Genomic DNA, 21,026 nt, shown 5'->3' with positions numbered 1-21,026 from the left:
CAGTGCATCTCTAATGATTCCTCTATGGCAGGAGTCGGCAACATGAAGCTCTTCTGACAGCTGAATCAGATCAGTAGGTAATAATAAAATAATCCTCCTCTACAGTAAAATAAAGCTCTGCTGATCCTTCAACACAGTTTAACAGTAAATGGTCTTAAACGTTGGAGTTAATGTAGAACTGCTGATTCACCCTTTAACCCTGAAGATCAGCACAGACTGCTGGTTACCATAGCAACACAAAGACTAATGAAAACATAGAGAGATTTAAGATGAATATCGATAATTTGAAGACAAATGGGCTTATCTGCATTTCTAAGAAGTCGTTTGGTTTCCTGATACGTTTAATCTGCAACAACAAACTGTCAAACACTAAAAAGCCAAATTCAGCTTCTCATTCTCCAGCTTCTTGTTCGAATTTTCCTGTTCCACCTTAAATGGTGCAGCAGTTAGATTCTGACACCTCAGGCAGCGTTTAAGGTGGAACAGGAAAATTTGAACAAGAAGCTGGAGAATGAGAAGCTGAATTCAGCCTCGGAAAAACGTTGAGAGACATTTTGCAAGAAACGATTCTACTTCTGCGGAAAAATATCCTGCTGGAGATGCGAGAAAAGCAGCCATAGCTGAGCTAAAGCTTAAAGCAGAGAAAAGTAAGTCTGTGTTTTTGTTATTATATCTTTTTTTTGCACGATACTAGAACATCAGCACATACGGAGACATATTTATGGCCAAGATGGCAAAATACCTCTTCTAAACATTCGGGTTACCGAGCCCTGACCTATGGCATCACTCAAGAACCCCTAGAGGCACCTTTAATTTTTAAAGAGGCTATGTAAATGTGTTCTCAGTTATGGATCTAAAACAGGCTGATTTCGCAACTTCATTTCCATATATGGACGAGTCTTAATCTAGCACAGTTTTACAGAGTTTTACAATATATGGAACGCTGTTATTTTTACCTAACATACATATTGGAAAATGAACGATATGGCATTTCACAAAGGGGTAGCATTGCTGTACCAATGAACTGACCATGTTTGAAGAGTTGCTAAAGTTATTCCCCTGGTCCTGCATGAAGAGGAACTTCTGTAGGAACGACTGCCATCTTGCATCCATGACCTCCTTCATAGTAGCACCTACTTCTTCATTCTCCTCCTCTGTGTCTGGCCTGTTTTTAAAGCAGCCCAGCAACATCTTAACCTGCTCGTCAACCTGGAGGAAGAGTATAAGAATAAGACTGTGATTCTGTATTTTTGAACAGCTCTTTTAGCTCATATTAATAATGCTGAGAAGAACTATTCTTCATAATAGTTCATCACTAGTGGTATAAATGAGCTAATAAACAATATTACGCGCGTTTACATGTTATTTTGAAGAATGATTCCTCAGAACTTAGAAATAGTAAAATAAAATCAAAACATTTCCTCGCAACAGTCACAATGTCAAACAAGCTTGGGTACCTCTTCTGCGGAGCGTAAAAAGCTAACATAGGGCCTGAGGGTCTCCACCCGTGCTGAGATGTTCCTCTGAAGGGTCTGAAGCTGCTCTTTCAGTAAGGAGACCCTGTTGGAACGTTCCAAAGACTCAGAGCACTCCAGCTTCTTCAGTTCATCCACCATTCCTTCAACAGCCTCCAGGTCCTTCAAAACATTCTGTAGGAAAATAACACGACTGAGCTTCTATTTAAATATTCATTTATGGGTTAAATAACAGCAACATAAAAATACGCTGTAATTACATCAGAGTCAAAAATCACTCATTTCAAAAAGGTGCACAGGAAGCACAAGGTACATACGGGTGAACTGAAGGAAAAATGGGCAGAGAAACATGCTGAGTGCAGATGCTTCCAGACAGTCGCACTGCATGACAAAATGAAGCAATTAACTTCCTACCATGATCTGCTCCCTGACCTAAAAATCTAAAGAACCATTGCTCCATGCAAAGAACTCTTTAATCATGCCAGTGGGTCGCTGATTGGTCATGGTTACATATAGAACCACTGTCTTTAGTAAAGAAGCCCTGACAAAACTTTAAGTGTGTACATTATCAAAAACATTGTCTTAGGTTTAAAGAGGGGAAATACCACACAGCTCGGGAAATGCCTGTAGGTGAGTGAGACCAATCAAAAGCAACCAAACACCCAAGTGTCGTGACATCACAACAACAACTTGCTGTCAGGTTGCCACACTACACTCAGGGGTCACAAGCCTCAAGCCACAAAAAGTGGATATTCTGGTCTTCTTGGTCAAAAAAACAAGCCTGAACTTCAATTCAGGAAAAAACAATCACAATTTAAATCGCTGTTGCAATATCAGTCTGAAAAATAGCAAAGGTTGTGCCACGCATCCCACTGGAAATAATATGTTTGAAAGTGCAGCAAATTTTACGCATTCAGTATGAAAGCAGCTTCAGACAGAGCTCTACCATCATCAAAGCACCAATCGAGTGAACAGGCTTTGGAAGAATGGTGTTCCATCCCTCCAGTACACTTCCAGAGGTTTGTAGAATCAGGCAGTTTACGTTGGTTAAACAACTTACTAAGACAAGTTTTTCTTTAATTTGTCTCCTGTCTGTAGTTTAAAACAGTCTATGTTTATGGATGCACCATTGTGAAAATCCTTAATTAATCTTCTATTGCATTACAAGTAGAACTTAAAATATTTGTATAAATCTGACAGGATCCAACTGCTCATGTGACGTTGGCTCAGGTTGGGACATCATCTCACAAATATTTGTGAGGGTTGAGTCAAGCTTGAATTTAATTACAAATTAATCACTTTTCAGGAGATCCATTAGGAGATATTTCTGAGGGGATTAGATATAAAATAATACATTTGCATAAGGAAGGAGGACAGCAATGGAAAATGAGTGGGGGGGGCATTGGAATCTAAAACCTGTAAAGTTACTGAGAAATGGGGCTCCGAACGACTGTGCAAAACGTGGTAGACCCCAAAACTGCCCCATCAGATAAACAGCGCTTAAAACTTTCATCTCTGAGAGAGAGGAGAACATCAAGCTGCTTCAGATCTGAAAACATCCACAGGAGTTTCTGTCCATCCTTCCACTGGGAGAAGACCACTCAGCGCTGTGGGTCTGAAAGGACGTGTAGCTGATCAAGAAGAACCTCACTGAGAAAAGGAGACGGACACATCAAACAAAGAAGCTGAACGATGGACTGGCCGCCCCAGAGTCCGGACCTCAACACCGCTGAATGGGTTTGATTACTTCAGAAAATCAACCAGCTTCTGCTTATGTGTCCAGAGCTGGGCTCACCTGCATGTGTGTGGAGAGCTCCAGATGTCTGTTGAGTGTATCTTGAGCCTCAGAGAGAGAGGAGCCTGGCTGCGTGCTGCTGGACACAACACTGTTACTGCTGCGTATCCAGCCACTGATCTGAAGCAGGGGGTAGAAAAACAACCGAAATAAAAGGTTTATAGGTTCAGTGAGTGGCTCAAGAGATGCAGCTTCCCCACAGCACCCATTCACATGGTTTCCAAAACATCAGTGCCACAGCCAGGGCCAACTTCACTGCACTCAGATTTACTGGCAAAGCATTCTGGCCCTCACATGTTTTACTGGGAAAGCTATGTGCAAGAAAAAAAATACCTGTGATTTTTGTTCAGAAAATCATAAAAGAAAAATATATTGGCACCCAACAACTACTCATTAGCTGCACAGACTTTGGCAAACATCACTGCCTCCAAATAACCGCTCATCAATCAACAAACTTACTTTAGCTTTCAAATAAAAAACTGGCCTCACTTTTCAGCTGAGTGGGCTAGGCTAACTTATCCAGGCTGATTTTTCAGACTTTTTTTTTTTATCCAGGTTGATTTTTCAGTTTCTAACCAACAAAATGTTTTATTATTCAAGTGTGAAGGTCTTCCTTTTTTATTGCAAATTGCTAGCACTTCCACCATTTTTTCTAAATTTATGCACAATTTACAGCTGAGATGTATACAAAGTGACTGGCTCAGATGTCTTTACAGTGGTGGTGATGGGAACCAGGGGTCACCATGACTCCAACACAAATATAGACATTTTATTTACCATCCAAAACCACATGCCCTCTGGGTTTTTATATGTAATATAGGTGTTGGTAAAATAACAGTGAATCTGAAAAATTGTTTGTGCCTCACAACTTCCCTGCATGTATCTCTCCACCATTAATAGATTAAAAAAATAGTTTTATGTGAACTTGTCAATCAATGATCTTACTTCAGCTTTCAAATAAAAAACTGGCCTCACTTTTCAGCTGCAGGCGGTGGGCTAGGCTAACTTATCCAGGCTGATTTTTCAGGCTTTTTTAAAGTTTCTAAAGAAAAATGTTTTATTATTCAAGCGTGAAGGTCTTCCTTTTTACTGCAAATTGCTAGCATGGTATGAAATTTGGCCAGGGCTGTACATCTCACAGAGACTGTTCAAAAAGACCTGCACTCTCTATAATGGCAATGATTAAGATGGAACTTTAAAAAGAACATAATTATTGATTCTCTTACCCCTAAGAAGGCATATACAGGAGAGGATTAAAGATTTTGTGTAGAAAGCACTCATAACTTTAACCACGTTTACATGCAGCCTAATAATCTGTTAATGATCCAACTAACAGATCAATCAGAATAGAACACGTCCATGTAAGCACCTCAGTCAGAATAAGCTAGTCTGGTTGAGGCCATTCGGAGTACAGCTTCTGTCTGATTGAATGAGGTGGGTAATCCTGTAAATAACATGTTAAATATAAGAATAATATCCATGTTAATGCCTGTATCCGATTACATTCCCTATCGGAAAGTTTAAGTCTGTTCTGCATGTGCGTCGCGTCATAGTGAGAATTTATGCCGTTCAACATAGCGGAGCAGAAACTGGTCTGCAGAGGAGACGAAGTTTATGCTCTGATCTTTAAAAGACGGCGGTGGGACGGACGTCCAGTTTATGTGTCTCAGAGGACGACGTCTTCCTCTCGACCTTCTTTAATAAGGACATGTGAAGGACGTTTTCCTGAGTCTGACGTCATTTTAAAGTCTTTAAAAACACAAGCACTGCTCACTGCTGCTCATCTCACTCTGACTGGACTCGCGTGATGTTCGCTGTCATGGTAACATCTACACTAAGCAGTTCTCTACGCATATGTGTAATTTTTGAGCGGATTACTTGTAGTGAGCATGTAAACTGAGATTTTCCATCAGATTGTCGAGTAGAGTGAGCAGAAACACCTCAGACTTAATCTATAAATCGGATATATGTTCAATCAGAATGGCAAAAATCTTTACATGTAAGCACAGCCTTTTCAAGAAGTACTATGCATTCAGATAAGGACCAGGTCTGTACAGAAACTTCCAGAAAATTCTAAGCAGAGGCCTTCAAGTGAACTCTTTCAACCTTAAGCCACAAGTAGCTAACTGTATAAACAGGTGTTGGATAAGTACCAAGGGAGGTGCTGGGTACCAAAGATGCAACTAGCCCTTTTTAATGGGTCGAATTTAATTGGGTCCAAAAAGTGAATTTAACGATGGGCAAACCTCGTCTCTGAAAAGTGTATAAAAACATGGAAATTTGTACACTGTATTCACATTTCGTTTCCGGAGATCTTGTGCCCAAGCAATGCCTTGTGCTGAGCTTGAAAAAGATTGAGGCCTTTTTCATCTTTCAAACTAAACCCAGCAAAGTCTTCTTAGTAGATGTGAAATAGAATATTGTATTAGATGCAGGTAAATTGTAAGAGTGTGAGTTTAAATTAATGCCGTGTCTTGAGTGAAAGGGTTTGCTTGAGGCACGACAATTATACCGCGACACCTTTGTGAAACCAGGCTCAAAACCAGAAAACCTCAGGGACTTCAAAGGAAGCTCGAATTACAGATTACACTGCAGCTGAATATTCATAAAGCAAACTGCAATATATATTTTATGCTATGACACATGGCTGTTCACGACCGACTAATTGAATGCTAAAAACTCAAAAGCAGACCACTAACTGTAAGACAATTGTATCTTTGAAGCTTTTATATCCCTGCAGTAAGCACACAGTTTCTTATAGAAACTTAGCCCCTTGTTTTGCAACTCCTCCCCTGATTGTCTCCACCTGTTTTCCACCTGTCCCTCACTATCCCTGTTGTATTTAAGCCCTGTCTTTGCACGTTGTGTTGGCTGGTCTTTGTCCTTGCTCTGTTGGATGTTTGCTCCTCTTGTTTGTACCGTTGGTTGTATTCTGGTTTTGTCATGTCTGACCCCCAATCTGTACGTACTGGCTCATTGACCCAGGACTGTTATGACCCCGATTCCAGATTTGCCGTCAATAAAAGTCGCTTACCTCTGCACATGCGTCCGCTACCTTGCTCTGCGTTACAAGACCTAATTTCAAAACTACCATGAAACAGTGTCTCAGGCATCATATTGGTGTAATAACTTCTGTGAGGGAGATTTTAGAGGCATTAAACTCTTCAGACATCTGGTTTCTATTACACCACAACTGTTTCTTTAGAAGAGAACATTTCACACCCAACCACTTTGAATGACTTTGTTTATATCATATCCATTTAATTAGGCAGAAAATGTAAAAAAAAAAAAAAAGAAGCAGAATTCCCCTTTTGATAACTTGGCAAATCAATGCAGAATTTAACTGATGTGTGCAACAATATCAAGTATTAAAATATCAAGTATTTTGCGATAGCTTCAAATGTAGCTTAGCCAATCAGATTTCAGAACCAGAACTTTCCATTTTATAAATAGTTGTAAATAGATTTATAACTGGATTGTGCAGCGCAGCACTTCAGTAGAGGTCTGCTGATATAAACAGAACTGAAAAGCCTGAGGTGTAGTCGTTTTTCTCCTGTACCTTATCCTCTAGGTCGTCGATTGAGGTCAGCAGCTGCTGCTTCTTCCCTGCCAGCTCCCTGTAGGCCTGACACTGCCGGCTCAGCCCGTCCACCCGCTCTCTGAGGTACCCCAGCATCCTTTGCACCCCTCCAACTTGGACACTGCCATGTAAATGCACAAGCTAGATGAAGGCTAGACGTAGCACACCCAACCAAAGCCTAATTCAGCTCACATCACACCGCACACAGTTTGGAATCACTTCTTACATTAGTAACTGTTATTTTATTCAATAATAACTGCTGTAGTCAAAGTTGTATACAGCCGTTTGCTAAGGCTTGGACTCCCCTGTCCAAATAACAAGTTAACACATCATCTACCAAATGGCATTTTTCTCCTAATTCTACTGCAGAATTTCTATTTATGTGCAGTCTCTGACATACTGGGAAAAAACTAAACAAACACTATATGTGCTATTTTATGACTAACTTTCACATGGGCCACATTTTGTTCTTTATGTATTAAATTTAGCAAATAAGCCGTATTTGTGTCTCTGTAGAGGATGCGTTTACTAATTGTCACTAGAAAATAAAACATGTTTGACCAGGTGCACCCAGTCACCTGAAGGTATTTATTTATAATGAAAAAAGAAACGTATTACTTTATTATTAAAATTAATTTGACTGTATTATTATTTTAGTGTATCATTAATAATATTAAATAATTACTTTTTTGAGGAAACAACAAGTTAATGAAGAATGATATACGGTAGTTTTCTATTTTTAGTCATTTTGAGTTAACTTATCTGCCTTGAGATTTAATCACTATCAATGAAACATGAGATGATCTGTATATTAATTTTAATTCTGGATATAAATGTTATTAGCAGCTCAAAATCAATGTTATACAGCTCTTTTGAACCATCACAGCTCAAAAATAACCGCCACGTTGGCTAAGAGAACAGACAGAGAACCAGAGATGACTAATTTGATTTCAACAGCTTAAAAGTATATAATAACATGTAAACATAACATAATATAATAACATGTGAACATAATGTTTTATTCCCTTTTACTGTTAAAATGATAGACTATGGCAGACTAAACTCTCCACTTTCTACTGGGGGTTTCTCTGAGTGTGACAAACTCTCAGATTATTTGAAAATCAAAATATACTACTTCATGGTTTTTTTATAGGCATCTATAGCTGAATTCCAGGGTGTCTCTGTTAAAAGAATGTTGTATTTATGTATTAGAAGACTTAAATGCAGACATGGCTTTAGAAGTCACTCACTCGTGCATGTTTAGCAATCAGATGTTTTTCCTTAAGGACTGTTAGTATGCCAATAGTTTTGTGGACATCGCTAAAAAGAAGAAAGAGCCATGGACCCACACCAGAGGGAGCTCACAAAAAAAGATGTCCCCAGGCTGCTGCACACATCTAAAATTTCTTTATTTTTATTTTTTACAACTTCCTATAAATGTGGGACAGTCGTGGGCTGGAGGTTAGAGAATTAGCCTTGCAACCGGAAGGTCAATGGCTCAAACCCCTGAGCCGACAGTACATGACTAAGGTGCACCTGAGCAAGGCACCTAATCCCAAACTGCTCCACAGGCGCTGCGGATAGGGCTGCCCACTGCTCCAGGCAAGTGTGCTCACTGCCCCCTAGAGTGTATGTGGTGTTTCACTGCATGGATGGGTTAAATGCAGAGGTGAAATTTCCCCGTTGTAGGACTAATAAGGGTCTCTTAATCTTAATTTCAATTCAGTGAAACCTATGAAGTATCAGCATAATATTTCATGATTATTTTAGTATAGGTTTAGTATATTTAGTATATGCTGCAGATGGTATATATGTATCTGCAACAACACTGTTTTTATACTATTGAAAACAGTGAGTTTAAGTTTAAATGTATTTTGAGGCCTCTACTGACTGAGCTAACTGCTGCAGCATCAAGTCTTGAACGTCTCACCTTTGTGAGTTGAGCTTCTGAAGTATGAGCTGTCCTCTGTGAAGCGGATCGGCAGCTGCGTCTTTGATACAGCGGTGGAGCTCCTCGTGCTTCTTTGCCAGCTCAGGCAAAGGCAAAGTCTCAGTCTTCAAACTCTTTATGCTGCTCTCAGTGGCTGCCAGTACTTCAAATGCCTGAAACGCACAAAGAGCTGCATATATAGGACACATTCCCCACTTCAATGATTAATGTCTCAGTGAGTGACAAAAAGAATAAAGCAATGTCCTGCTGGGTGACAACACCTCATATCAGAAAGCTTCTGAGGTGACATATCCTAAAGAAAACCATCGCACAACACCGCCACAGATATCTCGGTGATCTTTTAAGTGGAGAGAGTCTTTCAAATGCATCACGGTGGAAGCAAAACACAAGAAAGTGGAAAATAATGAGAGAAAAGTAGGCAGAAGATAATGCAAATGTTCAATCTGTCTCTTGTTCAACTTGACATCTACATGAGCGCAGGACCCTAAATAATCCAGGCCCTGTTCTTCGCTCAGACATCAAGCACTAGACATGAAATAATCCCTGTAAACACTAGGGGGCAGTGTACCACAGCAGATACTGCGCTAGTGGGGAAAGAATAAGCAAAACTTATTTTAATGTTAGTATTTTATATATATATATATATATATATATATATATATATATATATATATATATATATATATATATACACACACTGCTCAAAAAAATAAAGGGAACACTCAAATAACACATCCTAGATCTGAATGAATGAAATATTCTCATTGAATACTTTGTTCTGTACAAAGTTGAATGTGCTGACAACAAAATCACAAAAATCATCAATGGAAATCAAATTTATTAACCAATGCAGGCCTGGATTTGGAGTCACACACAAAATTAAAGTGGAAAAACACACGACAGGCTGATCCAACTTTGATGTGATGTCCTTAAAACAAGTCAAAATGAGGCTCAGTGTTGTGTGTAGCCTCCACGTGCCTGTATGACCTCCCTACAACACCTGGGCATGCTCCTGATGAGGTGGCGGATGGTCTCTTGAGGGATCTCCTCCCAGACCTGGACTAAAGCATCCGCCAACTCCTGGACAGTCTGTGGTGCAACGTGGCGTTGGTGGATGGAGCGAGACATGATGTCCCAGATGTGCTCAATCGGATTCAGGTCTGGGGAACGGGCGGGCCGGTCCATAGCCTCAATGCCTTCATCTTGCAGGAACTGCTGACACACTCCAGCCACATGAGGTCTAGCATTGTCCTGCATTAGGAGGAACCCAGGGCCAACCTCACCAGCAAATGGTGTCACAAGGGGTCTGAGGATCTCATCTCGGTACCTAATGGCAGTCAGGCTACCTCTGGCGAGCACATGGAGGGCTGTGCGGCCCTCCAAAGAAATGCCACCCCACACCACTACTGACCCACTGCCAAACCGGTCATGCTGAAGGATGTTGCAGGCAGCAGATCGCTCTCCACGGCGTCTCCAGACTCTGTCACGTCTGTCACATGTGCTCAGTGTGAACCTGCTTTCATCTGTGAAGATCACAGGGCGCCAGTGGCCAATTTGCCAATCCTGGTGTTCTCTGGCAAATGCCAAGCGTCCTGCACGGTGTTGGGCTGTGAGCACAACCCCCATCTGTGGACGTCGGGCCCTCATACCATCCTCATGGAGTTGGTTTCTAACCGTTTGTGCAGACACATGCACATTTGTGGCCTGCTGGAGGTCATTTTGCAGGGCTCTGGCAGTGCTCCTCCTCTTCCTCCTTGCACAAAGGTGGAGGTAGCGGTCCTGCTGCTGGGTTGTGGCCCTCCTATGGCCTCCTCCACATCTCCTGGTGTACTGGCCTGTTTCCTGGTAGCGCCTCCAGCCTCTGGACACTACGCTGACACACACAGCAAACCTTCTTGCCACAGCTCGCATTGATGTGCCATCCTGGATGAGCTGCACTACCTGAGCCACTTGTGTGGGTTGTAGAGTCCGTCTCATGCTACCACGAGTGTGAAAGCACCACCAACATTCAAAAGTGACCAAAACATCAGCCAGAAAGCAGAAAGGTACTGAGAAGTGGTCTGTGGTCCCACCTGCAGAACCACTCCTTTATTGAGTGTGTCTTGCTAATTGCCAATAATCTCCACCTGTTGTCTGTTCCATTTGAACAACAGCTGTGAAACTGATTGTCAGTGTTGCTTCCTAAGTGGACAGTTTGATTTCACAGAAGTTTGATTTACTTGGAGTTATATTGTGTAGTTTAAGTGTTCCCTTTATTTTTTGAGCAGTGTCTGTATATATATATATATATACACACACACACACACACACACACACACACACACACACACACACACACACACACACACACACACACACACACACACACACGAGTTAAAGCATTAAAGTACTTCCACTAAGGCATTAAAACCAAAAGAAATCATGTATATCCATAATGATATGCCATGTTTCCTTGTGTCTGAGGGTGGATTTTCTGGCGGATCACTGAATCGGGGGTTTCTCTCCTAGTCATTTAGGGTGGTTTGATGTGAAACAGCTCATTAAAAAGAAATTTCCCAAGTCTTCACAGTGGTGATGATAGGAATCAGGGGTCCCCATGACTACAGCACAAATATAGCAACAGTGAACCTACATGTGATTCAACAGAGTTTTAATATGTGATGCTGACGTAAAATAGTCATAAATCAGAGAAAAAATAAATAAATACAATTTAGACTAAAGCATCGTTATAAAACAAAACTGTCATGCGGCATTCATTCCTTAATGAATAACCTTCTGTGAGGGAGTTTTAGAGACATTAAACTCTTCAGATGTCTGGTTCCCATCAAAACCACTGTGAACAATTCTGTTTCTGTGGAATAGAGCATTTCACAACAAACCACTCTGAATGACTTAGCTTACATCTTAACCATTAAGATATTCTAAAACGTCTAAAAATAAGTGGGATTCCCCTTTAAGCCAAACTTAGTAATATAATATATATATCATATATGTGCATTTTATATTTTATTGTACTTCACAACAATAATTAGTGAGTCAAATGTGGGATCCAACTCTTTTAACTCTCTCTACTCTGTCTAGAGAGGCCACTCTACCTTCAGTTCCCCACATAACAACATGTATATTTGTTTCATAGTAACTATTGACCAGGGTAAATTTTGGTTTTGTCCATCTGAATTTACATGAACAAATCATAAGGCAAATTTTTCAGTAGCTGCATAAAATAAACGTAAGTTCCCCTCAAATGAACAGAACCTGTGTTTTATGATCACACATATTACTATAAGCTGACAATTTACTGCTGAAAGCCAAAAATCTCAGAAGCCATTTGTATTATTTTATACATTTTTTACAAAGTTTATCACCGAAGAGACGCCGTCTGTTTATAGTTTAGAGCCCAGATTTGGGGAAAAACGGGTCGACTTTCAGTAGAAAAACAAACTGAGTTCAGCTTCTTTTATTATAAGGGTTTAAAATGACATCACCGTCTATTAGACTGGAGAGAAGAGCTACAGCCTCACACGACGCCCAGCTTCTGAATGGAGCTTATGAAATATGAACGTTATGAAGAACATGACCAACCCACCGGTGGTCCCAAGGAGCTGAAGAGGTTAAATAAATTCCAGCAGCTACTGAATAATGTCCAGCAGTTATTGGATAATCTATAGCAGTTCCTGATAAATTCATGGTAGATACTGAGTAGATATTGAGCCAAAGGTCCAACTCAGCACCCGTGTAGATAGACAAGCGGAGAATGAGTGTTTAAAATAAGTCGTGGAGTACTTGGATGCTGTAACTCTTCAACTCTGACTGTCCACGAGTGGTTTAACGTCATTTGAGCCATACTCTCAGGACATGGCCAATGTTTTGCCATCCTGCTTACTTTGTTAGCGCAACTAAAGAAAGCGTTGCTCTCCTGCAAGTGTCCCCGTCGGTCCATCAGCAGGTTCCAGAAATGATCGTACGTGGAACTCAGGTTCTGACTCCTCTCTGAGATGGCCTCAAGCTGGATGGACTTACATGAAGAGGACCGCAGCTCAGAAGTCTGCTGAAGCAGATGCTCAACCAGCACACCCCAATCCTGCAGAGAGGACAGGACTGTTCATTTACTGACTAGTGAGGACAGAAATGGGTCAGCGCTATCATATCTGTACGTGCATTTCTGTACAGCTGTATACAAAAGTTTGGACTCCCCTGGTCAAATGACATGTAATGTTGATTTTTTAAGAGAAAATAAGTGAACACATCCTCTACAGACAACACGATTCTGCACATTATATGTTTCAAGTATCGGAGTTTTATCGGTTTATAGGCTACTGTGTTGTTTACAGCAGCAATGGTAGTCCAACTACTGGACAACTGAACACAATGTAGCATGTGTATAGAACAGAAGTGGACCACCTGGTGGTATAAAGTCAGCGTGGAGATATACGAAGATTTCACTTCAAATAATTTGAGAACAGCTCATTTAAGCAAAGCAATGGGACAAATAAAAAAAAAACGGTCTGATACCCTGAATAACTGACATCTTAACAAGTCCAAACCCAATCCTGATCTTTAAAGGTGCTACTGTGGCCGTTACAAGTTACAAGTTCCATTGTTTTCATAAGATTGACGACATGTTTCTTGCTTGCATTTTTAGATTTTATCTTCACAACACTGGGACACGCGTTGGGATCCCATTGTATAGTCTAGACTTAGACTACGCTACTGTGCATGACACATTCAGCTTAGTAGTGGGTGATGTACCAGTAAAAAATTTGGTTCAAGTTATTCTTAAGGCGCTCTGTTTGTTATTACCGTTACTCCAGTGTGCCAAAAAATACAGATAATGTAACATACATAGAGCGGAAAACTCCTCTCCTGTGTGGTGAGCTGGATTAGGTTAGTCCAGCTTGTTGCTGAATGAGCGACGTCACAGTTAATGAGTTTCAAAGCCTAGGCTGCATTTCTCGGCCGCCACGTCATAGAAGGCTGTTCCAAAGTGAAGCCTCCTTTGTATACAGCCTAGAAACGCAGCCTACGTTCTGAGTGATTTCGAGGATGCAACTGATGTACCCTTCCAGATCTTCAATTACCCAGAGGAAGAAAATAAAACAAAACGATGGCGTTGGAGCAGAGCTTGTTTTAAAATGCAAGTTATTCACATCCTTGGATTCGTCTTCTTTACCTCGAAAAAAAGTGTAAATGACTGATTAAAGTGTTCGTCCATATTCCTTAATTGAATCAGAAGAATCTGTGTACATGAAGTTTATCCTACTACACAAGAACATCATCTCCATTTCGGTGAAGAAATGAAAAAGCAACAAACTCAACAAGCTCCGTTTTCTCTCACCAGTTCTCTCACGACTTTGGCGCCGCTCGTAGGGAAGTAAATCATTTTGAAGTAAGATGAATCTTTTAGAAATCACCCTGTATTTACATTTCTGGCCATATCACCCACTACTAATTCAAATCAACCGGCATAAAGCTTCTAGCGCCTGCGCTGTAGTTCTCCTATTTTGCGTTTTCTACCTGAATCCGCTCATTACTAATGATCAAGTCCTTCTGTAGCCTTTTGTAGCTGAATCAGAGGTATTACAGCGTGGCAACACCAAGCTAGACTACAGTTGAAACTGAAGACTAATAACAAGCTTCAAGTGCTCTGAGCCAGCATCTGTTAGCAGTAGCTTGGCTCTACAGAACATAAGCCAATAACACTTAGCAAAAGGCATAATAACAGCAGCAATGATAAATGAACGTCGGTATGCAATAAACTCTTGATCTGTTGGGTTTTTATGCAGAGGGGACTGCATTAAAGGCCTCACAGCTCCTCAGTCTTTCCAGAGATGATTATTCTTCATCTGCATTTACTTACTTTGGTCATTAAACAGCTTGTAATAGTCCTCATAAAACATTAAGTCTTACCTTGGCTTTGAGTTCAAACTCTTTATACTTGTGCAGTAGCTCTTCACTCTCAGAAAGCGATGAACCCAGCTGATTATTTTCCAAGAACAGGTTGGCGTTTTCTTTGAACCAGCGTGTTACCTGCACTCACAGCACAGGGAAAAAGAGAATGCTGGGCTAAATGCTTGATTAAACACAAATCTTCAGTTTTCAGGTGCATTTTTCATTCAAAAAAACCGTCATTAAAAAGGTGTTGTAGCAGCATTAAAGATTTCCAGGTCTGAGCTGTTAATGAGCGTTAATGAGCAAGAAAACTCTACATGAAAGAAAAAAGCAGAGAAGACTTGAAAGAAGAAGCCAGTGTCCTCCTAGTGGTGGTGGGCAGTGAAGAAAATGGGAAACAGAAATAAGTAAAGATGAAGTGAATAAACCAAAGCAGTCATGATCAAAAAACAATCTTTAGTACAAAATCATCACAATTTCGGTGGCTGGCAATTTTCTGATTTCGATTATTCGAACTGTTTTGATGGAGAATATCCAGCTCATTTTCCACACATATTCAAAGACCCGAGTTTAATGGATAAAGACATATATAACGGATAAAGATATCTGTGGACCGCTCTTACCTTTTCTTAGTGATATGGGCTCAATCCCATTTCTTATTTTTACCCCTACCCCTTGTTTTTGAGTGTCACCCTAACCACTTGGAACAGAGTTACAGTGGGTAGTGGTTGAAATCTTCCCTACGAAATGGGACCCTCAAATAAAAAGAGCATCACTTCATTAACAGCTACTAGTGCTGTTCTGTAGGCGACCCTGCCCGTCTGCAGTGACCGCAGAGGAGGTTTCACCCCTCATCCCTGCCACTTAGCCCTTATCCCTCCATTTTGCACGGTCATGTCTTGGGGTAGGGTGTCTCGATTTCTGTTGAGATGGAGGGGTAGGGTGAAGTGTTAGAGCTACACTGCCCTTCAAACAGAGGTTTTCCAGAGTCTCACTCCAAACGGACTGTTATGAGAATAAAAGAAACACCAGTAAGACGCCTGCGCGAGCGACCAAGGAAACCCACAAACACGAGAATTTCCTCTGTTAAAAAATTACAATAACCATCGTAACCAACCTCGTTTGACATTGTTTCACTGTATTAAGGTCCTTTTATTTATAACAAGCCTAAAAATCACTAGTAGTTTGCTGATGTCTCAGTAGCTAGTGAAATTCCCTGTTCCATCTTCAGAACGTCAGAACTGCTGATCCATTTAAGGAGGAGCGGGAAAATTTTAACAAGAATCTGGAGAATCTCTGACTTCAGCTTCATACCACTGAAGAATTAGGGGTGGGTGATAATAAATAATTGCCCACCTCTTTGAAGGCATATGATGCCCTAAATGTAACTAAAGCCCAGCAGTGAGGAGCTGAGCTTTCCCCTCCTCTGCTGTCCCTGCAGACGGACAGGGTCGCCTACAGAGCAGCGCTGGTAGCTGATAATGAAGTGATGCTCTTTTACTTGAGGGTCCCATTTCGTAGAGGAAGACTTCAACCACAACCCACAGTAACTCCCACTGGGGCAAGGTGACACTCAAAAACAAGGGGAAGGGGTTAAAATAAGAAATGGGATCAGACCCAAGACTCACCAGTGATACGTGAGCATGTCTGGCATGAAAAGATGCAAAATAAGTGACATCAGAAAGTCAGCTGTGGACGATAAACAGCACACGCCAACCATTTCCCTTTTTCTATGAAACTGAAACATGACGAGCACTCGGATGTAACAAGCATGTTTTATTGCAGTGGTCCCCCCACCATTAAACAGGCCAGGGGGAGACATTACATTAGCATGTAACTGGCATTTGCCACTCAGTTACAGTCAAATGCTAAAGTTTGAACACCCTGGTTAAACTACATTTTGCTGATTTTGTAAGTGAAACTGAGTTGACGCATCCTCTTCATAGAAACCATTAAATAGGACATTTTACTATTTGCGGAGTTACATATTGCAAAAACATAAAATATAATATGGGTCATAACTTTTGCCCAGATTACAGTTTATGTTTTACTGAAATTCTGCAAATAAACAGTAATCATGTATTAAAATGTGCAAATGTATGACATTTGCATTTGACTATATGTGGTACTGTTCTAATATAAACTTGCTAAATCCATATCCACAGTGTACTTTCTGCTCATTAACAGGGCAAAGTGTGAAAGAGCCAAAAACAGAAGTGTGCTAGTTATAGCTAGTGTGGGCTCTTCGGTGTCGAGCTATAGCTTCTATTCATAGTAGTCTTTAATTACCCGAAAAAAAGTTTTGCTCTTTTTCATATCTCACCAAGCTATTCCATTAGGAACGTAGAAGGCATTCACTTTAACGTTTGAGCACCAACATACACAGTTAAACCTTAAACTCAAGGTTTCCCCCAGTCAGAGTTATTTATAGGGCAAGAAAACTTGGCACTGTGCCCCCACAGTATGAACTCACGAGACAGTGAGTGAGTCTTGAGCCTTGTGACACTATTTCAGCACCTAAGACGGGAATCTCGGGCACCTTCCTGGAACTCTGCCAGAAAGCTCTCTGCTTTCATTTCTGTGTCTCCCCATAGATAAACTACCGCATGCCTCCAGGAAGCATGCTGGACTGCCCTGTGCTCGGGATTAACAACTGAACATGGTAAGAAATAATAAAAAATGGGATTTATTGAGGGGACATTATGTTACAAACCCTAAAGCCAATGCTGTTTGAGGCGGTCTATAAAAGGATGATCTAGAAATGCTTTGTTTAACTGCTAGACGTCTGAAATTCCTACCATTTTGTTACATGTCGCTGTTTTCAGAACAAAACCTTGTGTGTCCATTTTTGTCCATTTTCAGTTTTTGAGTGTGTAAATTTCATGACAGATGGATCAAAATAAACAGCCAAAAAAAAAAAACTTGGAAGTCTGGTTCCATTGACTTACACTGAAAGTAATGCAGGTTTTTTTCCTTCTCCTGTAAAAGTTACCATTTTGGAGATATGAGGTTTTGCTCCAACTGCAGCGATATTTCACTGATTGCATTTACTTTTTAATTTGCATTCAAATCTGCACTTGTGATGTAGAAGCCAAGACACTGGGGGCCTTGCAGTTTTGAAACTTGTGACTTCTACAGCTGCTTTCATGTGGGCAAGGTTTCCCCCAAAAGACCATGACTATTGTCACACAGTTCAGACCAATTATTCAAAGCAAACACAATTACTAAAACATGCATCTGGGACAAAAGACAGCACGATGCAATGCTGCAGAGAATTGCTTCAATTATACCAAGCCGCCAAAGACAGCTGGCTGGAGCCTAGATGTGGATTTTTCAGTGAACAATCCCAATTGACAGGATAATGTAGTTCAACAAAAGGTTTAAGCACATTTTGACATTACTTTTCCCGGAGGATGTTCTGGAATTTCATTTGTAGAATTTGACTGGCAGTATCTGCATAATTGTCTTTAAATTCCCAGACAGAGTAAACTGAAAGATCATTGCCTGGAGGCTCACATCAGCATTACACCACAGGAAACACTCAATAACAATAACAACACAACACAGGCGTGTCTATATCAAGGTTACCATAGTGTAGTGGGTAATAGTGCATAGGTAAGCACATCATGCTACATCAATAAAAGTCCTAGGGCAAGGCTGCTAACGCTGCATTTGCCTACATCTGTGACTTTTTTTTTGTAAGCCACTCTGGATAACAGCATCTGCCAAATGCAGGAATTTCAATGTATCAGCATGTTTTGTTATTCCATTAGCCTTTGATAGATTAGAACAGGACCACTATTCCTGAGGGAGCGCTGTATTCAGCCTATTATAGGGATACGTTCACAAAAATTCAACACACTGCAGATTCATACTGGATTAAAATCACTCCACAATTATTACAGTCAGACTGTAAAACTACACACACTGCAGATTCATACTGGATTAAAATCACTCCACAATTATTACCGTCATACTGTAAAACTACACACACTGCAGATTCATACTGGATTAAAATCACTCCACAATTATTACAGTCAGACTGTAAAACTACACACACTGCAGATTCATACTGGATTAAAATCACTCCACAATTATTACCGTCATACTGTAAAACTACACACTGCAGATTCATACTGGATTAAAATCACTCCACAATTATTACCGTCATACTGTAAAACTACACACTGCAGATTCATACTGGATTAAAATCACTCCACAATTATTACAGTCAGACTGTAAAACTACACACTGCAGATTCATACTGGATTAAAATCACTCCACAATTATTACAGTCAGACTGTAAAACTACACACACTGCAGATTCATACTGGATTAAAATCGCTCCACAATTATTACTGTAAAAGCCTTTCAACCTCAAAGTGACTCACTTCTTGTTCCTGCTGCTCCCACTGGCAGATCCTGTGGATGAGCTCCAGGTCATGGATCTGCTGGGCCATGCGCAGGTCAACCTGCGTGCGACGATCCTGCAGGAGCTCCAGCAGGCCCTCCACTTTCCTGCGGCTGACACGGGCACCCACCACGCTCCCCCCATACTGCAGGGCTGCTTCGGCCCTAAAATCCTCCAGGAAGTCCAGCAACTCATAGGTTTTGTTCAGCAACAGCATAGACTTCACCAGCAGGCCTGAAAAAGAGAAAGGCCTGTTTAGAGAAAGCAGCACTGACACAAAACAGCTTTGTTCCATGTATTAAACAGCAGCCCAATGCCTAAAAACAATAGTTCAGTGAAAAATCTGATTCACACTACTTTTCCCTTATGCCAAATGTAGTTAATCAGCCAAGACATGTGTTTAAATTTTGCTTTCTGGCCGAACACTGGAATTAATGTAGAACTGCTAATTCACCCTTTAACCCTGATGGTTTTAATTGTTTGAATTTTAAGGTGGAATGGGAAAATATTACAAGACATTTTACAAGAAACTGTTCTATGTTTGCGAAAAAGTTTCCTGCTGGAGATGTGAGAAAAGCAGCTATAGCTGAGCTGAAGCTCAAAGCAGAGCAAAGTGAGTGTGTGTTTTCGTTTGTATATCTTTTATCCTAGACAAGCACTTCAGCTCAAACTGAGACATATTTACTGCCAAGATGGTGAAATGCTACTTTAATAAAAATGTACAGAAAATGTTGTGGCTCCCTAGGTGGTTAGATCTTTGTTGAAACTTGACAAAATGGCTCTTCCTAACATTTGGGTTGCCGTCCCTGGTTTAGTTGATAATTAAAAAAAGGACAAGCGTCCTGTTTTTAGCTATGAGATGTACTTGCATCCACTGTTTGGTGTACATAAGCTCCATCACTTGTTAGCTACATTAGCCTTTTGGCTTCAATATACAGTAAAATTAAAGAAGCAAATGTCAGACACCAAGTATGTCTTGGCTGATCAACTACGTTTGGGAAAGAGGACAACTGGGCAAATACAACTTTTGGATGAGTGATTGCTTTAACTGCACGGTCTTATAAAGATTTTGTGACTTTGTCTTAGAAGAATCTATTATTTCACACTGAGCGTGTGGAGAAAGTGCCACATGGTCCATTAGCCTCGTGTCCACATGTCTGCCATTAGTGCTATGGCAATTTATCTTTATTACGGCTCAGCTCTGTCAAAGTGATGTGGATTCATAAATATTTCCATTTGAGAGATCTGACAGGCAGAGATGTTCCAGGAAAAAGCCTGCAGGATGTAAAGTGCGTCTGGAATTTGGAGATAGCAGGACAGGAGGCCAGACAGGGTCATTACTGAGAGCCACATTGCAAACCTTACAATGAAGAGAATACTGTCAGCAGCTTTTACAGGGGATCAGTACAAAAAAGGTCAGGAAGGACAGGGCCTTGTTATCTACACTGGCTGTTAAAAGTTTGGAAACACTTCGCTCAGGGATTGGCAAACCAAATGTGAAGAAAAGCCATTTTGTCAAGTTTCAACAAGAATCTGACTACCTTGAGAGCCCCAATATTTTATGTCCATTTTATTAAGTAATGTATCACCATCTTGGCTATAAATATGCCTCAGTATGTACTAATATCATAGTGTAGACTATAAAATAATATAGATGAAAACTCAGACTTCAGCTCAGCTATAGCTGCTTTTCTCACATCTCCAGCAGGAAACTTTCCAGCAAAAGTAGAACAGTTTCTTGTAAAATGTCTCATAACGTTCGACTTTTCCGAGGCTGAAGTCGCTTCTCATCCCCAGCTTCTAGTTTTTATTTTCTAATTCATCTTCAAATGATCAATGTTTGTCTTTTTTCTCTCTTTGTCTTTCTGTTAGCTGCAGGCTAGTCAGTTGTTGTCTGCATTGCTATGGTGACCAGCCGTCTGCGC

At 40.7% G+C, this 21,026-nt stretch overlaps 1 protein-coding gene across 3 annotated transcripts in view; it reads right to left on the bottom strand.

Annotated features, from left to right (window-relative positions):
- Nucleotides 1–21,026, bottom strand: part of ccdc141 (coiled-coil domain containing 141) — a 65,378-nt gene that overhangs the window by 28,384 nt on the left and 15,968 nt on the right. For all 3 annotated transcript variants that reach the window (XM_037539542.1, XM_017710608.2, XM_017710609.2), the window contains exons 5-12: nt 19,082–19,335; nt 14,709–14,828; nt 12,685–12,882; nt 8,781–8,953; nt 6,830–6,971; nt 3,271–3,390; nt 1,458–1,649; nt 1,030–1,209 (exon numbers count right to left, since the gene is read on the bottom strand). In XM_037539542.1, the coding sequence (XP_037395439.1) occupies nt 1,030–1,209; nt 1,458–1,649; nt 3,271–3,390; nt 6,830–6,971; nt 8,781–8,953; nt 12,685–12,882; nt 14,709–14,828; nt 19,082–19,335 (1,379 nt within the window). The remainder of the gene's footprint in view (nt 1–1,029; nt 1,210–1,457; nt 1,650–3,270; nt 3,391–6,829; nt 6,972–8,780; nt 8,954–12,684; nt 12,883–14,708; nt 14,829–19,081; nt 19,336–21,026) is intronic.

Source organism: Pygocentrus nattereri, chromosome 6 (assembly GCF_015220715.1).
Source record: "Pygocentrus nattereri isolate fPygNat1 chromosome 6, fPygNat1.pri, whole genome shotgun sequence".
NCBI lineage: Eukaryota > Metazoa > Chordata > Actinopteri > Characiformes > Serrasalmidae > Pygocentrus > Pygocentrus nattereri.
This window is presented reverse-complemented; position numbering and strand designations above follow the sequence as displayed.